This window comes from Chiloscyllium plagiosum, unplaced genomic scaffold (genome assembly GCF_037043375.1).
Source record: "Chiloscyllium plagiosum isolate Xiang-an unplaced genomic scaffold, Cpla_swu_hap1 HiC_scaffold_1, whole genome shotgun sequence".
NCBI lineage: Eukaryota > Metazoa > Chordata > Chondrichthyes > Orectolobiformes > Hemiscylliidae > Chiloscyllium > Chiloscyllium plagiosum.
In genome coordinates this window covers 47,039,364-47,062,935 of record NW_028270139.1, presented here as the reverse complement: position 1 = coordinate 47,062,935, position 23,572 = coordinate 47,039,364, and the positions used below count along the sequence as shown (strand labels likewise).

Below are 23,572 nucleotides of genomic sequence, written 5' to 3'. Positions count from 1 at the left end.
AGTGGGCGTATAGTGAATATTGATGGCCAGTCTTCAGAAATGAAGAGAAAAAAGTTGAGGAAGGGAATGGCCAAACTTGAGGTGAGCTTCACAAAGGTAAAAGAAGAATGTATATTCAGGCCAAAGTTTGTGTATGTTATAGAAATGTACCTGTTTTGTGATGTTTCTGCTTAAAAATGCTGTTTGCTACTCATTATAAATAGCCTTGCAATCCTTTTTAACTAAATAACAAACCTGCATTTTGAAGTGAATTTATTTGTGTGATTATTATAGCTCCATTTCAAACATTTATGATGATTTGCTGATTTCTTTTTTATTTTACATGCATTATTTCATTTGTTTGCATGCTTCTGCTTTGGCTCTCCAGCCAGAAAACGTTGTTCTCACTCTACAGGTACATGTATGCCTTCTCAAATATTTCTAAAGGATGATCTTTCACTTTTTGATAAGAGTTTTAATATATCAAGGTGCTGTGACACAAAGCTGTTGGTTTAAAAATAAATGAGCTACTATTGATCTAAATATTCTACTGCAAGTTAACCTATTGATCTTTTACGCCAATAAATTAGCAGACGTAGAGCTCATTTATGTCAACCATTGTTATCTAGAACGTACTGTGCAAGAGGGCAGGTCACTTAGCTGATTTGAGGTGACTCATAACATTGTTGTGTATTGGGTAGAAAGTAAGGAAGCTGCGCAAGCTTGAGCTCTCACAAATAAGTTCAGTTTTTCCAACACAGTCTTATTTGACCGTGTTCTTCCCTTTTTTGTTCAAGTAACTTAACTATGTTCACCAGTTCCCAAAAACATTGTGTCCACATTTGAGGATTTGGTTTGTTAGGAAAGTATGCTTTTTTTAATGGAAGCACAGCTGGACAGTAAGAGTGAAATCTAATAGGGATTTAGGTTATGGCAAGACTTTTGGCAGAATCAGAAGAAAAGCCTGGCAATTTTGATCTCAATATTTTGCTCTATGTTCTATGCCTTGGCAAGCAGTAAACACTTTGTTAACATCCAACTTGCCTCATTAATATTCAGCTCCCTATCTTACTAAATGTCCTCATTGTACATGAGATTTGACATGGAAGCCAGAGGAGGTACTTAGTGAAACCAGCTTGTCCCTTGCTTCAGAGAATCTCCATGTTGGACACTGTGCATGGATATGTCAAGGCCTGAACACCCCACGTTCATGGATATTGGCATCAAACATGTGCCAGCCTCCCTACATGGCACATTTCCAATCCACTTATAGGATACTTCTGCATTTGAATGTTGCACCTGTAGCTGCGTTGGCAACTTCATCGAAATTATGCTACAACGACACTGTACATTCATGGCCATGCACCCAGCTCATGAACTGGATCAGGCTGCATCTTAGGCTCTTCGTTTGCTTTCATAGTGCCCACTATCTCTAATCCTTACCTGGATGCTCACAGCATTCCTTCCATGCTTTGCATTCCCTTGCCTTGTCTTTTGGTGCTTTCTTCCTCAGCCAGAGATAACAGGCTCATATTGATTCTGTCTTGCCTTGCCTTTTAGTGCAGTTACAAGATAGAAAGCTTGTCATAGTTGTTAGCAGACCTCAATGAAGCCAAAGGGGTACCTTTGCTCAGGGGGTCCTAGCACAGCAAGCCAAGGCCTTCATTACCAGACTAGGGGATTGGATACAGTCAGTTAACCAATTGGGATGGTCAGAATCAAGATGCTCGTCACCTAAGGAGGAGGAGCTGAATGTTGAGCAGCCAACCACTCTTCTTTAATTTTTCTATGCAATTGGGGGCTGCTTTCCTCCTGAAATGAGAGGGGGTGGGGTAGATATTATGGAATGAAAGGGGGTGGCACAGCTGTTCCAGTTAGTGCAAGTGGCAAGGTACCCCTAGAGAGTGAGTAGGCACCGCTGAGAGCATACAGGGTTAATGGAGTAGGGGTTGGGTTGGTGATAGTGAGTAAGGAAGATGTTGTAGGTAGTAATGAGTATGGTAGAGATTGAGCTTGGTGGGAAGTGGTGTTAATAGCAGAGAAGGATTGTGAGGTATTGGAATGAAGATGGTGGCACTTATGCTGGTAGATTTCAGCAGGTCATTGATTTTCCTATTTGGTATGCTTTTGTCCAGATGTCTGAGCTGTGCGATAACCTCAGACCAGGCTAAAAATCACACAACACCAGGTTATAGTGTTGTGTGATTTTTAACTTTGTACACCCCAGTCCAACACTGGCATCTCCAAATCAGACCAGGCTGGCATGGTCTAGTGTCATGGCCTCTACTCATTCTGTGGGAAGAGGAAGTTCTACCTCTGTACCACCCCATCCAGCAGGACCTCCAGGACCCTGCCATAAAGTGGAGTGCTGATTTCCCCCTTCCTGCGGTGTCTGGGCAAGTGTTGGGAATCGTGTAGGTTAGTTCTGGACTGACAGTGTTTGTCTGGGTGCACAACAGGCTTTTGAAGATGATGCAGACACAAGGGATGCCCGTGCATTCTGGGATATCCACTGAGTGGTAAGTTGTTCCAGGAACAGCATGTGGTAAGATGTGGTTAGAATCCAAAGTTGGGGGTGCCATAGGGGAGTAGACATATGATCTGATGAGTTTGGTAAGATATGATGAGAAAGCACTCTCGGCCTCATAGAGATCCCTCCAAAAAACTCAGTTCAACTCAGATTTAGCCAAAAAAGTAAGAATCAGCACTAATTGATTTATGCTTCAGCATCTCTTTGCTTTTGTTTTATTTTCTTTTGAGAGAGATTCAGAAGTTGTGTATAATTTTTGAAATCAAATTGAATGCTGGATGGAGCATTTGGAAGGAGTACAGCTTGTTTTATCAAAATGACACCTTTGATTAAAGGATTAAATTATCAGGACAGGAGTGTAAGTGATGTTTACACTGCCTTGAATTTAGAAGGTTGAGGGATAATCCCATCTACGTTTAAAAATAGAAGGGGTCTGAGAGGGTAGATGTAGTGAAATTGAACATAGGAATGTAAAGAAGAGAAGCAGGAATAGGCTTTTGGACCCTCAAGTCTGCTCCACTATTTAATGACCCCAATGATTTGGATATGAGCATAAGAGGTATAGTTAGTAAGTTTGCAGATGACACCAAAACTGGAGGTGTAGTGGACAGCAGAGAATGTTACCTCAGATTACAACAGGACCTTGACCAGATGGGCCAATGGGCTGAGAAGTGGCAAATGGAGTTTAATTCAGATAAATGCGAGGTGCTGCATTTTGGGAAAGCAAATCTTAGCAGGACTTATACACTTAATGGTAAGGTCCTAGAGAGTGTTGCTGAACAAAGAGACTTTGGAGTGCAGGTTCATAGCTCCTTCAAAGTGGAGTCGCAGGTAGATAGGATGGTGAGGAAGGCGTTTGGTATGCTTTCCTTTATAGGTCAGGGTATTCAGTACGGGAGTTGGGAGGACATTGCTTGGACCACTGTTGGAGTATTGCGTGCAGTTCTGATCTCCTTCCTATTGGAAAGATATTGTGAAACTTGAAAGGGTTCAGAAAAGATTTACAAGGATGTTGCCAGTGTTGGACGATTTGAGCTACAGGGAGAGGCTGAACAGGCTGGGACTGTTTTCCCTGAAGCGTCGGAGGCTCAGGGGTGATGTTATAGAGGTTTATGAAATTATGAGGGGCATGGATAGGATAAGTAGGCAAAGTCTTTTCCTTGGGGTGAGGGAGTCCAGAACTAGAGGGCGTAGGTTTAGGATGAAAGGGGAAAGCTATAAAAGAGACCTAAGGGGCAACTTTTTCACGCAGAGGGTGGTACGTGTATGGAATCAGCTGCCAGAGGATGTGGTGGAGGCTGGTACAATTGCAACATTTAAAAGGCATTTGGATGGGTATATGAATAGGAAGGTTTAGAGGGATATGGGCCGGGTGCTGGCAAGTGGGACTACATTGGGTTGGGATATCTAGTTGGCGTGGACGGGTTGGACTGAAGGGTCTGTTTCCGTGCTGTACATCTCTATGACTCATTTGTAGATTAATGTACCTCCTCTGCTACCTGAGAAAGAGAATTCCAAAGACTAATTTGGGGCGGCATGGTGGGTCAATGGTTAGCACTACTGCCTCACAACACCACGGACCTGGGTTTGATTCCAGCCTCGGACGACTGTCTGTGTGGAGTTTGAACATTCTCCCTATGTCTGTGTGGGTTTCCTCTGGGTGCTTCCGTTTCTTCCCCCAATCCAAAGATGTGCAGGTTAAGTGAATTGGCTATGCTAAAATTGCCCATAGTGTTAGGGATGTGTAGGTTAGGTGCATTAGTTAGGGGTAAATGTAGAGTAGTATGAGAATGGGTCTGGGTGGGTTACTCTATGGAGGATCGGTGTGGAATTGTAGGGCCGAATAGCCTGTTTCCACATAGTAGGATTCTATGATTGTGTGATCCATTGAGGAAAGAAATTCCTCCTAATCTGTCTCCCAGATGCGACACACTTTACGTTAAAACTTTGCCCAAGTTCTTAATTCCCCCTGAGGGAACCACCCTCTCAGCATCTAGCTGTGGAGTCTCATCAGAATCTTATGTGCTAATTCTTAAAGTTTTTTGTTTTGGCTAAGTCTGAATCAAATTTTGATTTTTGGAGGGTTTGTCACCACAAAGGCAAGTAAGTTCTCTCACCCAATCGTACTAAACCTGCATCATTAATTACCTACTAAGCTACTATAGTGACTCTGTCTGATTTTCAACCCATCTTACCATGTTCACACAACCCTCAGAATTTACTGGGCATCTCTTTTCCCACACCATCTCTAAAATCCTATTGTGCACCTGGACCAGTATGTCAGTCTGGAGTTGCCTTGCCATGAGCCACAGACATGGCAGACAAGAAGAAATCGATACTCTGTTTTGTGGGCTGAGACCTGGCAATCTTGCTGAATGATGCAGTTGTGAGACTTGCTCCCACCCCCAGGACCAATGGTAACTTGACACTAGACCATGTCAGCCTGGTCCAAGGATGCCACTGGGGTTAAATTGTCTCAGCCACCTGGAGGAATGTTTAGCGCTCCAGGAAGAAGGTCACTGTCCTTCTGCAGTCTTTGAGGGTAGGGTCCACCATCTTCTCTCTAATATACAACACTCACTCATTTTCTATGACTGCATTCATTTCGCACCAAGGTTCATGCACTACCACTCTCTCTGTTACCTGTAGCATCTTCCCTACTCAGTCTCGTCTACCCTAACCCCAATGCCATTAACTCTGCATGCCCCCTGCACTGTCGATTTACTTGCTCCCTGTCAGTCAGCTCTGCATCTCTTCTGAGGAGAACCTGACTGTGACCATCTTGAGCCAGGCTTGAACTGGTATCAGAGGATGCTCTTGAGGAGCAAAGGCTCTTCCCCTTAACTTCACTGAGGCCTGCTGACAACTATGGTAAAACTTTTGGCTTTGTCTGTGTGCCAAACAACAAGGTAAGACACCAGAAACATTAATTTGGCATCTCTGGATGAGCAGGCAAGGCACGAGCATCCAGATGGGCTCAGAGTGAATGAATGCTATGACAAGAAGCAAAGAGATACAGCCTGGTGTAGACTGTAACCTGGGTGTGTGTGTTTCTGAGAGCATTGTGTCCGTGCAACCACACTACAATGATAGTGCAACTTGTAATGCAGCATTGAAATGCAGAAATGAATTATAGGTAATTTGGAGATGTGCTGTGAGGATTCTTGGAAGATGGTACCTGTTGGTTGCCAATGTCCATTGTGCGGCCAGTGCCTATTGAGTATGCCCTGAGTTGTTGATGCCCAATCTCCAACATGGAGGATGTTTGGACAAGCAGAAAGTTCAATTGTTATTTGCTTGCTGTGATTTCAATGTCAAACTTTCCTGTCGACTAGCTGATTTGGCAAGTATGGCAAAATTGGAGTCTGAATATTAATAAGGCAGGTTGTGGCATTAACAAGCATTAACAACAAGCAGAAGTTTTCATTTGGTATTTCACCATTGCCTAGCAAGAATCTCGCCGTGTCTCTTGTGAGAAGTCAAAAAGATGGAGTGAGATAATCCCCATATTGACATGGGTCTCATTGCACTTGTTACCTAATTCTGCCACCCATCTCACCACAGCCCAAAATCACTCTGAGCCCTATAAAGTTTCTGTAAGACCGTGTCCCATTCATCTGAACTCCAATAAGTGCAGAGCTAAATTGCTCAACCTTTCCTCGTGCAATCCTTTTATCCCATGAATTAGCCTAGGGAATCTTCATTGAACTGCCTCCAATGTAAGTACAGCCCTCCTTAAGGAAGTCTTAGCTGTATGCAGTACTCCAGGTATGGCCTGACCAGAGCCCTGTGCAGTTGTCATTTTATGACCTTTTGCATTTGTATTTGATGCCAACATTCTATTTGCCTGTCTAATTACTTGGCGTATCTGTATGTTAACTTTTGTGATTCATATGTGAGGCCATGTAAATTGCTCATGTAGAGCAATCTACATGTAGATCATAGCATTCTACAGTCTCTCACATTTAAATAATATTCTGCTTTTTGACTCTTCCTACTAAAGTTGCTAATCTCACATTTTTCCACGTTTTCTAAAATATTGCGACTCACTTAACCTATCTGCGCTCATTTGCTGACACTTTAAAGGACAGAATTTTCTGAGGAGTGGAGATTGCCACTCCTCTCCTACTTTTTCTGTTAAAAAAGAATCTTTCAGGGGATTCCAATCAAGGCTTCTGCAGAGTGTACCTTAAATCTCGTAGGTGTCTCTTGGTGCAGCATAGTTAGGGGGAGTTCATTTTGTTCTCTTTGGCTACATTATATCTTGTCCCTTCATCTGACTCATTACCACACATTACAAATAGTTGAATTCCTAGCACTGACCCATTGTTCGCCCCAACTGGTTTCAAGATAACCCATTTCTTCCTGACAATTATTTTCTTTGGTGGAGATTCCGGAACAAGACTGCATGACCTTAAAATTGCAATATAATCAAGAAACACTTTTTCATACAAATGGGATGCAACAACGTATTGCTGTAGAGTGTTATGGATGTTGTGAGAATTTAAATCTTTAATTGCTAGTTTTATCCTCAATAATAACATTAGGAACTGGAACAGAGGTACAGAAGTGGAATCAAAGGACTGTTCAATGTAATACCATTGAATGGCAGAACAGGCTTAAGGGACAATAACACTTGTTCCTATTCCCTATGTTTCTATTGTACAAAGTTGAATAACTGCTTTTCTCCAAGCATAATTAGCAGTCTAAAATTGTTGCATGTGCAATATTTAATATATAATCTGATTCTTGAATTTATGTTTTATTGTAAATCGTATGTTAACCTTTGGGGAGTTTTATCAATTTTATGATCCAAGTCTATTAAATATTTCCCTTTTTGTAACAGATAATTTACTATGAGATTGGTTTCATCATCTGTGCGACTCTGGGAATTGTGTTTATACTTCTCATGCCTCTTTTGGGCCTCTGTTTCTGCATGTGTCGTTGTTGTGACAACTGTGGAGGGGAGCTGCATCAACGACAGAAGAAAAATGCAGATTGTAGAAGAAGCTGCTTTGCAACAACCCTGTTTTTTGTTACCATAATTATAACGTAAGTTTGAATAGAAACCTATTGCTAACAGTTGCTTGTTAAAATCTGCATTGAAAGGCCTAATAATACCTTACATTGTTGTTGCTTTAATTTCTCCCCACAATTTTTTTTAAACATGAGAAGTTTTTTTTTCATTTTCTGTTGAAACTCTTTCCATTTCAGGTACGCATGCCAGTGTCAGCAAACAAGATGTTGACTAAAGTTCTGCGTTTGACCCAGGGAACACTTTATACAATGTGGCTTAGATCTTCTAGTCCTCCAATTATCTGAAAGATACATGTCCGTACCCCTCAGAAGTCTACCTGCACTGACTATGTGGGAATTCCCTGAGATTTAATTTTCTGTATCTGGAACTGTCCAAAACACAATTAAACTGTGTTTAATTGGAATTCTCCAAAGTTTCTAACTCTACTTATCTGGTTAACTCTTCTTACTTAGCAGTAAACGTTAGACAGAAAAATTCTCTTGTATATTCTGGATAATTGTTTAACTGATTCCCTTCCTACGACTTCCCACTGGAGCACTTGACTGCTCAAACCCTCTTATCTGATCCAACTGCCTCCCTGGCCTGACCTATCCTGTTACTAGTCTGTCACCCAATCTCATCACTCATCTGCCACCCTCCCTGCTCACTCAGCTGTCATCCTACCCTTGTGTCACCTGTCACCCAGCTCCTTCAATCACCCACCTACCCTTGTACTCAATTGCTTTACTTCTCTCTGTAGCTTCTTAACGATGCTTTGGGATGTTTAAACTTTGTTTCAATACTGGAAAATGGCAGAACGTGCTGGAAAAAGGGGCTGTGTTTGTATGAAGACTTTCTTTGCTGCACCCTGAGAGGACTACTGTCTGCAACTGTTGGAAAGGATCCTGCATCAAAGACAGGACCAAAAATATCTGATCAAATTAAGAATCTAATAGAATTCCTGCAGTGTGGAGCAGATCACACCGACCCAGAAGAGCATCCCACCCAGACCCATCCCCCTACCCTGTCCCTGTAACCCCACATTTCCCATAGCTAATCCACCTAGCCTGCACATCCCTGGACACTGGGTAATTTAGAATGGCCAATCCACCTAATCTGCACATCTTTGGACTGTGGGAGTAAACTGGAGCACTTGACCGAAACCCACACAAACACTAGGAGAATGTAAACTCCACACGGATAGTTGCCCAAGGCTGAAATTGAACCCGGATCCCTGGCACTGTAAGGCAGCAGCGCTAACCACTGAGCCACCGTGCTGCCCTGTAAAAATGTCATGTATTATCTGATCTGAGGTGGAAGTAGGGATTCCAACCCAAAAAACAGATGATTTAGGCCTATGACAAGCTTTCTGTTTATTTCCTCATTGTAGCAAATGCTTCCTTGAGTAACATTGCTATGATGTGGAGATGCCAGTGTTGGACTGGGGTGGACAAAGTCGGAAGTCGCACGTGACCAAGTTATAGTCCAACAGGTTTATTTGAAATCACCAGCTTTCGGAACGCTGCCCTTTCATTGGGTGAAGTGGAGGGAACTGCTTCCCTCACTTCACCTGACGAAGGAGCTGTGCTCCAAAAGCTTGTGATTTCAAGTAAATCTGTTGGACTATAAGCTGGTGTCATATGATTTCTGACTGAGTAACATTACTAATTAGTGCCAAATTCATTGGCCGTATTCTACTGCCGACTAGAAACAGGACAAAGAATTTCCATCACTTTCGCCTGAATTTGATGTATCATAGGTAAACCATTTTTCTTTCCACTTATAGTATCAAAGCACGGTTCAGTGCTGGCTCCTTAACTATTTACAATCTACATTAATGATTTTGATGAGGAAGTCTGTATTGTAGCCAAATTTGCTGAAATTAGAAAAATAAGTAGGGAAGCAAGTTGTGAAGAGGACATGAAGAAGAGATTTTTGAGAAACCAAGATCACAGAATTTTCTGAAATATACAAATGACATAATGATGCATTTTGTTTAAATATGTTTATGAAGAAAAGATCTGTATACCAAATGTTGCTATAGAACATGATCCCTGATTTGAACATAATGTAGCATTCCATTTTGTTGATGATCAACAGTTGTATGGGCCTAGGTCATTAATTGTGGCATTTATTCTTACCGAAAAATTCTGCAACTAAATTTTAACTCTCCTTTTCAAGCTGGAATATTCAGGGAATTTTCAAAACAAATATCTTTTTTGTATATTTACCACATCCTGTCTTGAATGGAAACCAAACTTTCAGTCAATCTACTTTTGCTCTTTTATAAATATCTTGAAACCAGATGAAAATTTTCCTAATTTTATTCACTCCATGGGATATCATGAAATGGTTGGAGGCACTGGATACTGCAAAGGCTATGGATCCTGACAATATTTTGAAAAAAATATTGAAAACATGTTCCATATCTTGCTTACCTTTGGTGAAGTTGTTTCAGTACAGCTGCAACACTGGCATCTACCTGCCAATATGGAAAGTTGCCCAGATATTTCCTGTACACAAAAGCAGGACAGATCCAACCTAATCAGTTACTGCCCCACTAATCTATTCTTGATCATCAATAAAGTGATAGAAGGTGTCGTTAACAGTGCTATCCAGCACACCTCATTAATGCTCAGTTTGATTCCATCAGCGCTACTCAACTCTTGACCTCACTACAGCCTTAGTTGAAATGTGGACTAAAAAGTTGAATGTCAGAGCTGAGGTGAGAGCAATTGCCTTTGACATCAAAATCACTATTAACTGAGTATGGCCTTGAGAAGTCCTAGCAAAACTGGAATCGATGAGAATCGGAGGATAAACTCTCCACTGGTTCAAGTAATACTTGTCACAAAGGAAGATGATCAGTCATTTCATTTCCAGGACATCATCTCAGGTTAGTGCCCTTTGCTGAACCATCTTCAGATGGTTCGCCAATGACCTTCCTTCCATCAAAAGGTCAGAAGTGGAGATGTTTGCTGAAAATTGTACAATGTTCAGCACCATTTGTGACTCCTCAGGTAATGAAGCAGTCATGTTCAAATGCAGTAAGATCTGGAAAATATCCAGGCTTGTTTCAAAAAGTGAGGTATGACAAAGTGACCTCATGCAACGTTAGGGTGTCTCCAAAAAACACCATTGAATGTTGCAGCCAGTGGTCTTAGTCCATATTAATAACAACCACTTAGACAGGAAGAGAGATATGGTCTGACAGTCAGAATCTGGGGAGGTGGGTAAGACATTAGTAAGCAAACAAAAGTGGCAAATGAAACCTAGTAAGACCACAAGACACAGGAGCAGAAATTAGGCCATTCAGCCTATCGCGTCTGCTCTGCCATAAAGTTATGGCTGATAAGTTTCTCAACCCCATTCTCCCGCTTTCTCCCTATAACCCTTGATTCGCTTGACAATCAAAACCTATCTATCTCTGTTTTAAACATACTCAGTGACCTGACCACCACAGCATTCTGTAGGAGTGAATTCCGTAGGTTCACCATTCTCTGGCTGAGGAAGTTTCTCTTTACCTCCATTCTAAGAGGTCTTCCCTTTACTCTGTGTCCTCAGGTTCTCATCTCTCCAACCAATGGAAATATCTTCCCAACATCCACTCTGTCCAGGCCATTCAGTATTCTGTAAGTTTCAATCAGGTCCCCCTCATCCTTCTAAACTCCATCGAGTATAGACCCAGAGTCCTCAAGCGTTTCTTAAACGTTAAGCTTTTCATTCCTGGGACCATTCTTGTGAACCTTCTCTGGACCTGCTCCAGGGCCAGTACATCCCTACTGAAATATGCGTCCCAAAACTGCACACAACACTACAAATATGGTCTGACCAGAGCCTTATAAAGCCTCAGATGTACGCCCCTGCTTTTATATTCAAGTCCTCTCAAGATTAATGCCAACATTGCATTTGCCTTCCTAACTACTGTCTCAGCCTGCAAGTTTATCTTGAGACAATCTGGATTAGAAATACATAAAAGTGTGAAGTTGTTAATTTTGGTAGGAAGAACAGAGAGACTTTACAAGGGGTGCAGCAGCAAAAGAACTCTGGGATTACATGTGCATAAATCATTGAAGGCTGTGGTATTTGAGATAATGATTAATAAAACATATTGTATACTAGGCTTTATCAATTCCAGACAAAAGTAGAGAAGCTATGTTAAACTTTTTTTTTAAAAACGGGACCTCAATCGTATCCATTTCTAGGAATCATATTTTACGAAGGATGAGAAGGTACGAGAAAGTGTGCAGGAAAGATTAATGAGAATTGTAGTTACTATAATGAGGGCAGCCAGCTGGACCTCAGAATATGAATCTCCTGATTGCCGCTGCTAATCTGGTTCAATCAGGCACCCCTGGGTGACAGGTAATAAGTGGAGTGTTAAAGATACTGTCACTTTGATAGCTGACTCTGAAGAGGCAGTACTAAAATCAGCAATTGTTTATGTCTAAATAAAAGGTGATTTGTGACTGCATACCAGCCTCTCTGAAGTTATTTCAGTGGCAACAACAATAAAGCACCATGCATGCAGAAATCCACTTGCAACAGTCTTCTTTGAGTTGGGGTCAGCATTTCTTACATCATGTCTTTGTTTGGGAAGCTTGACTTGTTTGACCCTGCCATCGAGGAGTGGGAACAGTATGTGGAAAGAATATATTTTTTTCCCCAAACAACATTGTGGTAAATGAAAAGCACTAAGTAATTCTCCTTACATCCTGTGAGGCACAGTTTTTTTTTCTGTTATTAGGAGTCTCGCTTTCCCTGAGGCACCAAATACTAAAACCTTTTTGGATCGGAGAGACCAACTCACAGTGGAGGATGGCATATTTTTTGGGGAGCAAGAGTGGTTATCCCAAGCAAATCTCACTGCCAAATATGTGGTGAACTCCACTAGGGCCATCCAGGGGTCTCCAAAATGAGGACGTAGGTGAGAAGTTATGTCTGATGATCGGGCTTGAATGCAGACATTGCTGCATTGGTGGGGCAGTGCCCAGAGTGCGAACAAGGACAAAAACTACCACCAGCAGCTCCCCACATCCAGGGAATGACCAGGTGTACCTTGGACTTGGTTGCACGTTGACTATGGAGGTATTTTCGTGGGTTCAGTTTTCAAAGTTATTATAGATACCCACTCAAAGTGGTCAAATGTGCATAAGGTCTGCACACCAATCACAGGAATGGTGATAGAAAAACTGCGCAAATCTTTTTTAATACGTGAAGTTCCAGAAATATTGGTCACAGGTAAAGGGTTATCGTTTACTAGCAGGAAATTTGAATATTTCCTAAAGTTGAATGGAATTTGACATATAAGGATAGCTCCATACCGCCCATCAGTCAGAGACTGGCAAGAACAGCAGTTCAAACTTTGAAGGCTGGCTTGAAGAGACAGCCTACAGCTTCGCTAGATACTAAGCGGCCATGGATCTGATTTGACTATAGGGCCATCCCATGCAAGTACAGGGATAGCATTGGCAGTGTTGCTATTGGAGGGGAGACGCTGCACCAGGCTAAGACCGATTTTCCCAGACCTCGGTGAGGGTGAAGCGGCATCAGAAATTCCAATAGTGGATAGTAGACTCTGCTATACGAGAACGATAGTTTGATATGGGATAAAGTTTTCTGTAAGAATCATGGAAATGGCCTTGCATGGGTAAGGGGCATGGTTGACCTAAGGTCAGGACTAGTGATGTATAAAGTTTGGGTAATGCGGCAGTCCTGAGAAACATATGGACCATATGAAAGCCATGAAATTGCAAGCAGTGCAGGAGCAAAATGTATCCTGCCCCTTGGAAAGTCTGCTGGAACCCTTGGGTTCGCCTTCTCTGTCAAACGCTGATGACTCCTCAGAATCATAGGCAGATAAGATGGATGTAGCTGCCTCAATGCCTTTGCCACTGGAAGAAGAGTATGTACAATACTATGGCTTTAAGAGACATATTTTATCTTGTTTTTTTTATGATGAGAGATTGAGAAAGAGATGAAGAGCGGTCTGTTCCAAGCAAATAAAGTAATGAGCTCGTAAGGCCTAGGGATTTTTCTTAAAGCTGGGTTTTAGTTTGGCTTCAACAGTTGTTGGGTTTGGAAATTGACTATGAAATGTCCCTCTCTCTCTCGCGCTCTCACTGTCTCTACTACAGCCTAAAAGCTTGAATTCTCTTTGCCAAAATCACATGTGAAAAGATCTATCAGGATAAAATGTGTTTTGCTTAAAGCTAAGTAGTGTAACCAATCGAATTACATCTGGAATACAGCACGTTACACTTGCTTTTAAATAAGATAAAAGTTAGGGTCTAGGCTAACTCATTCATATATTTGAGGGGGTTTGGTGTGAAATTCTACTGAGGTGGCCCTGGCACGAGCGTCAAGCTCCACCCCCTGCACACACAATCCCCTCCCCACGCCTTATTGGATGCCGACCCAGTGCTAAAATGCCCCAGGAGGAGCTTCAAGAAAAAGGACCAGCCTGTGTCCAGGGACTGAGAGGGAGAGGGATGTAGTGATTGTAATGAGATCAGCCAGTTTAGACCTCTTAGAATATGAAGTCCTTGATTGGGGCTGTTAATCAGGCTGGCAGACATTATAAAAGGGTGGGGGGGGGGGTGGGGTGGGGTTGGTGTCAGAGATACCACCACTCAGATAGCTGACCCTGAAGGGGCAGTACTAATGTCAAGGACTGTTCATGTGTAAATAAACAAAGGCATGATAATGGGATACCAGCTTCTGTGGAGTTATTTCAAGAATTATTACAGAAATTAGGATTCTGGACAGACTGGATGAGGAGAACAGTGTTATTTGGTGTATTAATAGCAAACTGGGGGCATAAAGTTTCAAGGTAACTAGCAAAAGAAACTGGTAACAGAAGTAAAACTTTTGTTAATGCAGTTAGGGTCTAGAATCACTGTCTGAGAACCAAATGAAGAGAGGGCTATTTGCAGCTTTCAAAAAGTGTTGTTCCCAATGCACTTCTAGGAGAAAAAGCCTGCATTTTACTTTGTGTGATGACCTCTCTGTTCATCTGGGATATGATTTCATGATAAAGCATCTAACTTTCAGTAAATGATCATGTGACCAGGTTGCCTGGGAGATAAACAATAGAGGGAAAAATTAGTCAGCACAAGTTAATTATAAGGATTTGATTCCGTTTGGAAGCTGTTCAAGTTTCAGAACAAGCTGGCGGGAGAAAAGAAGGTATCTTTCTTAAAGAGCGGCCAGTTGAAATCTCATGTAATGGTTAAAATAATTAAAAATCTTGTTATTGCAGGACTCCTAACAGTGAGTTGAATTTCAGTGATAGCTAAAGATGGCATGTGTATGTATGTGTGTGTGCAGGTGTATATCTGTATATGCATACAAAACGCTTGGCTGAATACACAGCTAGTACTGATGTTAACACTTTCGGACTACAGATGTGATGGTAGGGTCCTAGGGGAAGGCAGTGATGGATCATCCACTTCGTATTTCTCTTTGAAGATGATTGAAAATGCTTATGGCCTATAACAGACCAATTGTTCCTATTATGCACTTTCCTGATCAAACCTCTGATCACTCCTAACCCTTTGATTTCTGCGTGATAACTTTAAATGTAATGTGTTCTGCATATCACATCAGCAGCATTTATTTAGGACTTGGTAATGCTAAATTGTATGTTTCATGCAGTTCTGAGCTAATGTGAGAAGAAAGCTTTAGGTTTTGATTTTAACTACTTCAGGAAAATGGTTATTGCATGACTATTTAGCAAATGTAATACTTCCTTGATTGACAGATAAAAGACTAATTTGTCACCATCCCAAAAGTAGAATGCGTTTAGAATATAAGATGCAGGATTTTCTTTCTGTGATAAGCAAAGTTATTACTACACTAAAATAGCGTAAAGTGGAATACATGGGAACATTTTCTCTGAAAGAACCTTTGTGTTCTTTTATGTCTCACTGTTCTTCAAAGACTCTTTGTTCTGTTGTGATAGTGCAGATGACCTTGAAAGCCTGTGGATACAGTCTTTCCTTGCTTTACAAAACTTGAACAAAGATGTCTTTCTAAGAATTTAGACGTGATTATGATTTGCCTAATTTTAATCTCTTAACTAGACGGTTATTGAATTAATAATGTGGGCTTTGTTAACATCCGTTTATGTCCAACTGTTAGTTTTCCTCGACAAAAAGATTCAATAACATATTAACATATTCCAGCTCGGCGAACAGAACCACAACAACGAGCACCCAAGCTACAAATCTTCACCCTAACTTTGAACATATTAAAAGGCATGCAATTTAATCCTGGTACTTTGAATATTGAATTGGCAATGAAGAAAGAACAGTATGTTTTGAAGCTAAGAAACATAACTAGGATAAACTGATCGTTGATAGAAAAATGAATAAATTTTCTCTGAAATAATTGTTACCCATGCATTTGTCATTGTTGTTTTAGTATTAATGCCAAAATAAGTGCTGTAGGATATGTGGTGATTTGAGGAATCTACATTATACCAAATGGCTGAGGAAATGCATGTTTTAATAGAATGTGCATCTTGTAAACAGGCAACTTTTCAACAAACAGGCCCTGAAATTTTAACTAATTTAAATGTTTCCTTGAGACTACTGGTGAATTTGTGGGCATAGTTGAGTTTCATTGCTTGAGAAATGAACCAGATTAAATTATTTTCCACAACAATGATCAATCTTTCTAACATTGGTGCTGGGTAGAGAGTTCTTAACGTTTTCATGGACAGCACTCATTAGGGCAGCTTTAAGCGATGGGCTTGTCTGATTGAATGTTAGGAAGATGAAAAAGAAAAAGAGAAGGCTTTTCTTGTATTATGCCTCAATGTTACCATGGTAATTTCCAGGCTGCAAGGAGACTCGAGCCATTTCATACCCCTAAGTGTATATAGTATGGAAACTGCTAGTATGTAAAGTAGGTTTTTCAACCAGTGTTGTTTCAAGAGAGCAATGACATTATATAATGCCAGTCAAATTTGTAGTATGATTATTCCATTGAAAGTATTTTGGATGGATGACAATTGTCTGTCCTATTCATAAATAAATAAAATTATAGACATACCATCTACATTGAATTATGTTGCAATAAGGTGAATACCTTGTTTCATACTACAGAATTGGACAAGTGGTTCGACTAATATTACTTCAGTATCATGAAAGGAGCACAATGATGGATTATGGATGCTGCTGCAATTATGATGTTTCACTTTCTTCATTGTTCAAAAGTGTGAAGTGACTGTTAGGCAGCATTGTAGTGCACATGTATTTGTGTATAAATAAATAATTTACTATATATAGGATGTTATGTTGTAGGATATAAAATTATTAAAAGTACCACACTTTTGACACATAATCTAATTATTCCCATTGACGCCCAAATCCTAAACTGATATAATGATGCCACTAATAATTAGCCATTGTTACTTTCCAGATCAATGAGGCACAAAATACACATGGATTAGAGATTTTTCTGACCTGCATAAATTTGTGCCATTCCAAATGTTTGCTACACCATGGAGCTAATCTTCTTTTCAACACTGCTGGGGTCAAATTAACAATTGTTGGTAAATCATTGCTACTGATCTGTGCATTGGCTATTTTATTTAACATTTGCTCATGCTACAAAATCTGGTTATTTTCTCTTAACATGGGGGTCCTTGACTGATTTTCAATGTAGAACCAAATGGTAATTAGTACTTTCAAACCCTACGATTGAATTTTGGATTTGATATTTGTTCAGCTCAATTGACTAAATATGACTGGGTTCACATTAGCGTCCACAGTGGTGAACACAACACGATGATTCCACTAGTTAAAGCAACATATTTCTACTTAAATATTTAGAGCAATCAAGCTAGCTTTCTTTTGTGTGTACCTGTTGCTGCAAATGAACACTGCACTGGAATTAAAATCAAATGGCATGTAAGTCCAATTGTATGGAAATTATGCTGGTGGAAAATCTAAATATTCATTTTTTAAAAATCACACTGTACAATCCAACTAGTGCACAGGACATTATAATATTGTTAGCTTTATTTTATTGCAATGTAATTAAAATGGATGAAATAACTTACTTTTCTCAATCAAGATGATTATTACATTTCCAAAGATTTTCTTAAACACTTCTATTATGTGTGTCAGTGAGCACTAATTGCCTTGTGTCCCCTATTGATTCTTTGGATTGAAATTCCATATTTGCTGTAAGTGTAGCTGTGTAAAGAAACAATGTTTACGAGGAACCACATCTCTAATTATCTTCATGTTGATAATTTTGCATAGAACTGGTTATTTTATTTCATGGCAACAAATGGCACAAAAGCCTTGAGAGAAATTACTCATGCCTTAACATGGAAGTTGCTTAATTTCCAGATTTTTCAGACATATGTAATTGTGCTTTAACTTTCCTGTTCTTTGGAATGCTATGGTGGGAAAATGTGCGTTCAAAATTAAAATATTTTGAGGCTAACAAGAATGTACTTGTGAAAAGGTACTCATTCAGCAATTCAATAATCTTTTGTTAGTGATTTTTATTGTTAAAGTTCAAAATTAAAATACAAATTGTCAAATAAATGGCTTAATATTGATTTTGGCACAATACTCTGCTTTAAGGGCACTTAGTTTGTTGATTCTCCTTTAAGTAACTTTTCTTTTAAATATAAAAATCAGGGCTGGAACACTGTGCATGTTTGCTGCTAACCAAAATCTCACCAACCAAGTTAAAAGAGTTAAGAAGTTGGTCAACAGTAATTTCCAAGACCTACACGCTCTGCTTGATTACACGCCAATGGTAAGGAAGATTTCAACGATGTACATTGTTAAGATTTTATGTACTTCTAATGAAATGTAATTTTCACAAAAGCAAGTAATGTCTTTTTATTTCAGCAACTAAATTACATCACACAACAATACAGCATTGCTAAGAACAAAGCACTCTCCGATATTAACAGTAAGTAATCTTTTTGTTTAGTTCTGCTAAATAAACAGATAACCTTCTGTTTTACTGGACATTATTCATGTTAGTCCTCAAAATGCCTTCAACATTAGTTATAATACAGGATAACTTCAAAGTGGGTTGGCATATTAGTTTTCATGAAGAAAATCTTTTGTTCGTTACAATAGTTTTAGTTATTATCGATGTAACTGCCAATGCCACTCTCAAAAATGTTAGTTTGTTATACCTCACCAAATAAGAATTGCTTTTGAAAACCAAATTTCAAGTCAATCTTTTTGATGCTGCCTTGGATTGTTAAAGAGAATGAAAACAAGAGTTCAAGGGTATATTTCCATCACAAAATAAACACAAGGGGAATCATGCCTGCGTTGGCTTAGAGACTTAACCGTTCTTTCCCCCATGAGGTCAGTTGATAAACCATCATGCTTTTCGTGTTATGGCATATATATGTCTCAGGTTAATATGTAAGCAGTTTACAAGAAATAATTTAAAAACTTCTTCTAGTGTTGAAATCAAAGAGAAAATGATGATGATAAGTAGTTCATCAATCAAAATCTGTAAATAGGAGAAAGAGCAAACATACCAGCAGAAGAGCAGATATACTAAGAGCCACTCAAGTCTGCTCCACTATTCAGTAAAGTTCATGGCTGATCTGTTTGTGTTTTAAATTCCACATTTCCATTTATCAATGATTCCCCTGCCCAAAAAGAATCTATTCACTTCTTTCTTAAAAAAATTAACTGTTCAATATTTAAAATTCAATTCCGTTAGACCGTAAGACTTTAGGAGCAAAGATTAGGCCATTCGGCCCAGCATGTCTGCTGCACCATTTGGTCATGGCTGATAGGTTTTTCAACCCCATTTTCCCCTTGGCAATCAAGACTTTAGATACCTCTGTTTTAAATATACTCAATGACCTGGCCTCCATAACCCTCTGTGGCAATGGATTCCACAGATTCACCACTCTCTGGTTAAAGAAGTTTCTCCTTAACTCCATTCTGAAGGGTCTTTCCTTTACATTAAGGCTGTGTCCTCGGATCCTCATCTCTCCTGCCACTGGAAACAGCTTTCCAGTCTCCATTCTGTCCAGGCCATTCAGTATTCTGTAAGTTTTAATAGGATGCCCTCGCGTCCTTTTAAACTCAATTGAGTATAGTCCCAGAGTCCTCAAACGTTCCTCATATGTTAAGCATTTCATTCCTGGGATCATTCTCGTGAACCTCCTCTGGACCTGCTCCAGGGCCAATACATCCTTCCTGAGGTATAGGGCCAAACATTGCTCACAATAATTGTTCTGCCTTCTAAGGCAGCAAGTTTCAAAGGCTCACAGCCATTTTAGACAAATCCAATCTCTCGACCTTTGTCCTGAAAGAATGACCCCGACTTTAAAACGGTACCTAGTATTGGACTCATCCACAAGAGGAAGCATCCTTTCCACATCCACCTTGCCAAGACCATTCAGGATCTTAGTCACCTCAACCAGGTCACCCCTTACCCTTCTAAACTGCCGTGGAAACAAACCCAGGCTGTCCAGCCGATCCTCATTGGACAACCCATTCGTTCCAGGCATTGATGTAGTAAACCATATCTGACTATCTCCAACACATTTATATCCCTCCTTAAATAAGGACACCAAAACTGCACACAGCTTTCAAGATGTGGTGTCACCAATGCTCTGCATAGCTGAAGCCTAACATCCTTACTTCTGTGTTCAATTCCTTTCTTGATAAAGGATAGAATTCCATTAGTCGTCTTGATTATGTGCAGTACCTGTATACTAACCATTGTGACTCATTGACCAGCATACCTAAATCTCGCTGCATTTTGGAATTTCGCAGTCATTCTCCATTTAATTAATACATACTTTTATTCTTCCTGCTAAAGTGAATAATTTCACAATTATATTCCATGTGCTAGATTTTTGCCCACTTGCCCATCCACAATAAGCTGTTCAGTGACATGTTTTAAAATATCTAATGAAAATCCAAGTAATGTATGTTGTCATGATGCACTGGGGAAGTGCGCTAGAAATCAATCATTGCAATTCTGGGAATCATCACAAAAATTAAAGATGTTAAATAAGTTTAAAAAACTCCCCAGTGTACTTGATTGTTAGACACTTGTTAAATGATTCTTGTAATGGTTTCCATGCTTCTTTCTTCAGATTTTTCCATTGGTTTGTAAGCAACACCAGATGGATGATTTGCTTATAAAAGATCTGAATTATTGGTTAAAATTCACAGCTTACAACAACTACTGAAAGAAAGAAGCACTGGTTTTCTTCAGGTGTTAAAATGGGTTTTGACTGCAGAGAATGGAGAGACGACAACTATACTTGTGGAGATGAAAACATTCATGCAGCTCAGGCTATTCAATGACCTGAGAACCAATGGCAAGTCTATTGGCAGGCAGAAAATTATGTCTATCAATAACTGGTTACTAGTCCATAGACCTCTCCATGTTTTGTTGCTATCAGTTGTATCTGTACTCAGTAACCCTCCACTTCAATTCATCTTTCAACCACTTAAACTAATGCTTCTTCAAACAGTTGTTTACATGATGCTTCCCATGAATGTCAGATTACTTACTTTCCAACCATAGTTACCCCTCAGTATATTTTTTCTTTCTTAGGATGAATTTCTGCTGTGCCTCCCAATTTACTCCCAGAAACTCCAGACATTGATGCTCCACTGTCTTCCCTGCTAGGCTCATCTTCCAATCAACTCTGGCCAGCCCTTCCCTCGTGTCATTATAGTTACTTCACCTTAACTGCAATACCATTACATCTGATTCCAGCTTCTCCCTCTCAAACTGCAAGGTGAATTCTATCATGTTATGGTCACTGTCCCCAACGGCTTCCTTCATTTTAACCTCCCTAATCAGGTTTACCTCATTACACATCACCAAATCCAGAATTGCCCTACTGAGCTCTACCATAAGCTGCTCCAAACAAAATCATAAACTTGCCACAAATTCCTTTTCTTGAGATCCACTGTTCAAACTGATTTTCCCAATCTACCTGCATGTTAAATTATCCCATGTTTATTGTAAATCCTATCAGAATCGCTTTCCCTTTGCGGTTCCTCAACTTATCTGAGGGATGACCTTACAGAGGTTTATAAAGTCATGAGGAACGTGGAGAGGTGAATAGCCAAGGTCTTTTTCCTAGAGTGGGAGAGCCTAAAACTAGAGGTCATAGGTTTAATGTGAACGGGGAAAGATTTAAAAAGGACCTGAGCGGTAACCCTTTCATGCAGAGGGTGGTCTGTGTATGCAACGAGCTGCCAGAGGAAATGGTGGTGGCTGGTATAATTGCAATATTTAAAAGGCATCTGGATGTGTATACGAATAGGAAGGGTTTAGAGGAATATGGGCCAAATGCTGGCAAATGGGACTAGGTCAGATTGGAATGTCAGGTCAACGTGGATGAGTTGTCCATCTTCCTTCCCACCCATCGGTTCCAAACTTCCCACCAACCTATCACAATCACCTCCTACCTTCACCCTCCTATCGCCATCCTGCCTACCTTTCTCTCAGCTCCAACCCCCCCATTTATTTCTCAGCCCCCTTCCATCTTCCCATTCCTGATGAAGAGTTTTGCCTAAAACATATTTTCTCTTGCTCCTCAAATGCTGCCTGACCTGCTGTGCTTTTTCCAGTGCCATCCTATATCATTGGTACCTGTATGGACCATGACAACTGACATCCAAATTAGATATCCTGAACCTAGCACCAAACAGGCGACACAGCCTTCAGGGCTCTCCATGCTGGCCATAGAGAACAATGTCTATTTACCTGACTATATCATGCTATACCAAACTTGATTACAGCTACATTTCTCTTTTCTCCCTCCTCTTGAATGGCCCCTTGTACTCCCGGAACCGAACTGCTATGGTCAGTTTTCTCATCCTCCCTATAGCTCCTGCTGTCATCCAAGAATCTCAAACCAGTTCGACAAGCTGAGGCTCCTGCAGTACTACCTCGCTCAAATTCACACCCTCCTATCCTTGACCAATGACTGAATTCAAGATAGTTACCCTTAGCTATGTGACTGCCTTCTGAAACATAGCAACAAGGTAACTGTCCCCTCCCTGATGTGTCGCAGTATTCGAAGCTCAGACTCCGATTCATCAACTCTGAGCCAGAGTGCCTCAAACAGCCAACACTTGCTACAGATGTGATCATTATGAAACACAATAGGGTCCACCAATTGCCACATCATGCAGGTAGAATATATCACCTAGCCTGGCATCTCTATTATATTTACTCAGCTTGTAATTTGATGTTTAAAAGTGCCCAACTGGTTTTTGGTTTGTAATCTGTAAATATTTTCTTGCTTTCAATCAGAGTAACCTATAATAGACAATCAAGTTAGTCAAATGAACTCACAGTTTACCTGTGATGTCATTCTTTTGTGCAGGGTCCCTGATCCTGGACTTCAATTTATCCTGTTAAACCCTTACAAACTATGTTGTGAAAACAAACAAGTAAAAGCACCTCTTCCCCTCTGTACCGAATTTCTGTGCTGCCTCTAAATTTCCCGAATAATGTACCAACTCAGGCTGTGTCTCCCTCTGAATGTGATTTCTCCTTCCTGACTTGCACAGTTTACTGAAGCAAAGTGTTTATTCATTTCATCCACCATTTCCTTATAATCTGCTATAACTCTCTAGAAATTTATGTTTTAAATATACTGCTACTTTAAAGAAGGGGCAAACTGTTGGAATGATTTCAGGACGGGGCTGTCCAACCTACAGATAAATTGCACAAAGTGAGGACTGCAGATGCTGGCGATCAGAGTCAAAAAGTGTGGTGCTGGAAAATCGCAGCTGGTCAGACAGCATCCGAGGAGCAGGAGAGTCGATATTTCAAGCATAAACTCTTCAGGAACATTCCTGATGAAAAGCTAATGCTCGAAACATCAACTCTCCTGCTCCTCGGATACTGTCTTTTCCTGCACCACACTCTTTGACTACTGATAAGTTGGCCATGATTTTCTGCAGAAATGATGACATTATACAGTATTCAGATTAAGCAACATAACATGATGGAGTTAAAATTTTTGTGCAAATCATGGATTTAAAGTAGTGTAAATTAAT

General features: G+C 40.3%; 1 protein-coding gene across 12 annotated transcripts in view; it reads left to right on the top strand.

The window, feature by feature from the left end:
* Window positions 1-23,572, top strand: part of LOC122551995 (prominin-1-A-like) — a 286,450-nt gene that overhangs the window by 107,760 nt on the left and 155,118 nt on the right. For 8 of the 12 annotated variants that reach the window (XM_087986625.1, XM_087986630.1, XM_087986699.1 and 5 more), the window contains 4 exons: window positions 368-394; window positions 7,356-7,561; window positions 18,188-18,308; window positions 18,404-18,467. In XM_087986625.1, the coding sequence (XP_087842751.1) occupies window positions 368-394; window positions 7,356-7,561; window positions 18,188-18,308; window positions 18,404-18,467 (418 nt within the window). The remainder of the gene's footprint in view (window positions 1-367; window positions 395-7,355; window positions 7,562-18,187; window positions 18,309-18,403; window positions 18,468-23,572) is intronic. The other 4 variants (XM_087986686.1, XM_087986694.1, XM_087986667.1 and 1 more) reach the window with 1 other exon arrangement.